Genomic DNA, 4,214 nt, shown 5'->3' with positions numbered 1-4,214 from the left:
CCCTACTCCACCCCTTCCTGCCCCCTCACCTGAGCCTGCCATGCCCTCGCTCCTCCCCCCTAGAGCCTCCTGCACTCCACGAAACAGCTGGTCGGGAGGTGCAGGCAGGGAGGGGGAGATGCTGATCGGTGGGGCTGCCGGTGGGTGCGAGGTGCTGAGAGTGGGGGGTGAGTGGGGGAGCTGATAGGGGGGCTGCTGACATATTACTGTGGCTCTTTGGCAATGTGCATTGGTAAATTCTGGCTCCTTCTCAGGCTGAGGTTGGCCACCCCGCTCTATGCTGAGAGAAGAGCGCTCTCCCGTCAGCATAATTACTCCACCTCCACAAGAGAGCGTCTCCTACCGACATAGCGCCGGTGTGGACAGTGCTTAGGTCGTGCCACTCAGGGGGTCGTCCTTTTCACACCCCTGAGCAACGTAAGCAGTAGTGTAGACCTGCCCTTATTGTTTTGTAGTAATCACCATGACAGCCGAGCACCCCCTACAGAATGACATTAGCAAAGTGATGTCACTAGTTGATTTTTTAAGCATGTTTTCTTTCCTAAGCTTAGAACTTTTGCTCTGCTCTTGTTTTTAATATACATGTTTTGCTTTTAAAGATGCAGAATGTAAGAAGAGAGATGACGTATCATTTCTGGGGAGCAACACAGAGCCACACCCTGGCTGATGTCATGGGGTTCTCAATTAGCCCCAAATTCATGTTTTATTATAGACGTGCATCTAAATACTGTCCCTGCCTAGAGTCTGGTGTCTCCATAGAGATATCCAAGGGAAGCTGTAGCATGCAAAGACACTCCACCATTAAGGAGCTATACATTGTTATAAAGTAGAATCAGTTGAATGTTTGTATACTGATTAAAGAGGGAGTTAGTGTGTATGATATAACTAGAGTAAGAAATTGATAACAACCTGCAACATGCTCATGGTGGTGAAAGAAAAAAGCTGCACAACCAGGACATACGTGGAGAGGGAAAACCCCAAAGGAAGGTGAATTTAATACAAATGTGTGTTTAAAAAAAAATAAAAATCACATGCTATGTAAGCATCCTATTTCCAGCTAATTTGTGCACCAGTACTGTAAGCAAGTTATTAAAACCTGCATCATGTTCACCTTTAAAAACAAGTCTACATTTTGAGATTCCAACCATAAAATTAAGTTTATTATAATGTTCTGCTGTCCAGTTACACAGGTACGGAAGAGAATAACACTTGTCTTACATTTGTAATTAATAGAGAAGAGAAAGCAGGCCTGAGTCTCCTACTAGTAAAACCAGCTTTTTCATCTTATAATGCAATTTGCCCGTACAAGAGATTTTACCTTTTAGATCCATTTTTAGTGGAGGATCTTTGTTATTTCAAAGAGTTACTTATCTAAGAGAATAAGAACACTTTGATAAATGGCATTTGTTTTCTCTGATGCAAATTTTTCTTATTGCTCTGCAAGCCTATGCTAAGAAATTAACTCAATATTGTTTTTCTTGTGAAATAGTTAACATAATGTTATTTTCTAAGGAAAGCACTTTTATTCTTTCAGAGCTCTTACTTTAGAATAAAGAGCTTTGGTTTCCCCCAACCCTTTAGAGAATATATTAAGATATAAAAAGAATGTACAATATGTACTACAATCGTGTTATGATTTCCATACATGGGTAGAGTTGTCTTTTCTTCATTATAATTTTTTATGCTTTGCTTCTGATTTCTCATCTATTAGGTCTTTGAATCCCAATTTTTCCAATGGTTCCTTAGCCATAAGTTGCCTAAATAAAAAAAAAAAAAGCATAAGCTGCAAAATGAGCTTCGTTACCAACTCAGCAATATGAATATCTAATTCAGTAGCAATAATGTCACTTAAAACAATATTTACTTTTAAAGGGTCCAACAGTGCTGCTGAGAGAGCGTTAACCGCATAGCCCTATCCATCTCCCTCAAACTCCCAACACCTCACAAGATATCAATACAGGAACAGCAATGTCCAGTAAATGCTCTGTTGTTTGGCCAGAGCTTTTCCAGTTAAATAGCCCACACTGCAAGACAATAGGCTATTTAGGAATTGAGCTGAGTCTTGGAAATGCACAATAAGAGTAAGAGCTGATTTTCCAAGATAGCTGTAGAAACTGCTAAGTGTGAAATGCTGCATGTCTATGAAAAGTAGCGCTATTTTACTATAATGGAGGCGTGAAAACCACCATATGTCCCTTCAAAAAGAATTTCAATACTTCCCCCACCCCCCAGTTGAATAACTCAGGAACAGGTTAACTTTTTAACTTTAAGCATGGTACGGATGTGATCCACAGTGAGGACAAGTGTCATTGAGGTGTCAGAGGAAATTGGTTCCCAAGAAGAAAGAGCTGTGTGCATCTGAACTCGCTATATATCACAGTGACACCGGCCCTCGGAGAGGTCTGAGTCCGTGACGACTAAAATTTGAGCTAATGCTGTTAGAGTTCTCCAAGTCTGTTTTTAAAGGGGATACGTGCTCTTTTCATACTTCCATAACTCAAGAAAGGCACTATGTGAATGCCTATGTGAATTCACTTCTGATGCTTACTGATAGCCAAAGTGGGTGTGGTCACTGAAGCTAGCTTTAAAAGGTCACCTTTGTTTCAAGTGGAACTAGCAACAAGAAAAAAAAAGGAAAATCAGTCACCTGCAATATCACAGGCGAATACAGTCACGCACTCAAAGAACGACACTCTGGCAATGATGCACACATGGGCCAGCCTCACACCAGTGAGCCTGGAGTGAAAACTCATCTGCTCAAGTGCTTATAAGAGATTTACTTGCCTCTCCATTCTGCATTCTAAATATTCCTTTGATTCCTGTCTGCACAAAGCATTCTCAAAGCTATTCTCTCTCAGACACTTCATGAATGTCTCTTTAAATCCTTTACATTCACCTAGAACAGAAAACAAATTTAAAAACAATTTAAAAAAAAAGCTGGAGTGATGTTCTAGCACTGATACAAATTGTAAGGGAGACAGGGGCAGCTCTGCGTATGGTTGGACCCTGCCCCCCTCAAGCTGTTTGTGAGTTCACAGACCAACCTATATGAAAGTCTGGACCTGATCCTGCAAACTATTACGAGTGAGCAGTTAACTCTATGCAGTCAAGAACCATGAATCAGCACCCGAAACACAATTTATAACGATCTTGTGATTTTTAAGGCAAACAAATTCGGGGTCTTATTTGCCTTCTGGTGTTTGAGCCTTTTAGAGGTCCTGGTTTCAAGCTTTACTCTGCAACCAGGAAGGCTGGAGAGTTTCAGTTTTTCAGTGAAAGCTGAGATTCTCATGTGAAAACCTAACTCGAGGGGCTGGGGCTGTGAGATGAATGGCTAGTATCACAAGCTGTGCAATGTCAGGAGATCGGCAGTACAGGGCCATGGGTGGTGAATTTGTTCCACAGAGGTAGGGCCCTACAGAATTCACGGTCCATTTTGGTCAATTTCATGGTCGTAGGATTTTTAAAATCACAAGTTTCATCATTTCAGCTATTTAAATCTGAAATTTCACAGTGTTGGAATTTTAGGGGTTCTGACCCAAAAAGGAGTTGTGAGGGGGAGGAGGGTCACAAGGTTATTGTAGCGGGGGTTGCGGTACTGCTACCCTTACTTCTGCACTGCTGCTGGTGGCAGCACTGCTTTCAGAGCTAGGCAGCTGGAAAGTGGCAGCTGCTGGTTGGGAGCCCAACTCTGAAGGCAGAGCCACCCCTAGCAGCAGTGCAGAAGTAAGGATGGCGGGTATGGTATTGTCACCCTTACTTCTGCACTGTTGGTGGTGGGGCACTGCCTTCATAACTGGGTACCCGGCCAACATCCACCACTCTCTGGCTACTGAGCTCTGAAAGCAGCACAGACGTAAGGGTGGCAATACCGCGACACCCCTAAAACAACCTTGTGACCCCCCTGAAACTCCCTTTTGTGTCAGGACCCCCAATTTGAGAAACACTGGTCTCCCCCGTGAAATCTGTATTGTATAGGGTAAAAGCCCACAAAAGATCAGATTTCATGGGAAGAGACCAGATTTCACTGTGCAGGGCACGTTTTTCATGACTGTGAATTTGGTAGGGCCCTACACATAGGACCGGGCAGGCGCCCAGAGAGCTGTGATGGCGGGTCACCCGGGGGGAGAGGACCAGGGCCTGAGGGGGCTGCGCTGGGGGGAGGGGTGGATCACCCGGCGGAGGGGGCGAGGCGGGCTGAGCTGGGGGGGGGC

At 44.0% G+C, this 4,214-nt stretch overlaps 1 protein-coding gene across 1 annotated transcript in view; it reads right to left on the bottom strand.

Moving 5' to 3' along the window:
- Positions 1-1,145: 1,145 nt before the first annotated feature.
- LOC112120364 (cytochrome c oxidase assembly protein COX19) overlaps positions 1,146-4,214 on the bottom strand; it is a 3,666-nt gene continuing 597 nt past the window's right edge. Inside the window, exons 2-3 of the mRNA XM_026650731.1 lie at positions 2,785-2,896; positions 1,146-1,757 (exon numbers count right to left, since the gene is read on the bottom strand). Coding sequence (XP_026506516.1) covers positions 1,670-1,757; positions 2,785-2,896 — 200 coding nt within the window. The 3' untranslated portion in view covers positions 1,146-1,669. The remainder of the gene's footprint in view (positions 1,758-2,784; positions 2,897-4,214) is intronic.

The sequence above is a fragment of the Terrapene carolina genome, unplaced genomic scaffold, assembly GCF_002925995.2.
Source record: "Terrapene carolina triunguis isolate 2854851 unplaced genomic scaffold, T_m_triunguis-2.0 Scaffold93, whole genome shotgun sequence".
Classification (NCBI taxonomy): Eukaryota; Metazoa; Chordata; order Testudines; family Emydidae; genus Terrapene; species Terrapene triunguis.
The sequence above is the reverse complement of the archived record's forward strand: the minus strand, read 5'-3'. Positions and strand labels throughout refer to the sequence as shown.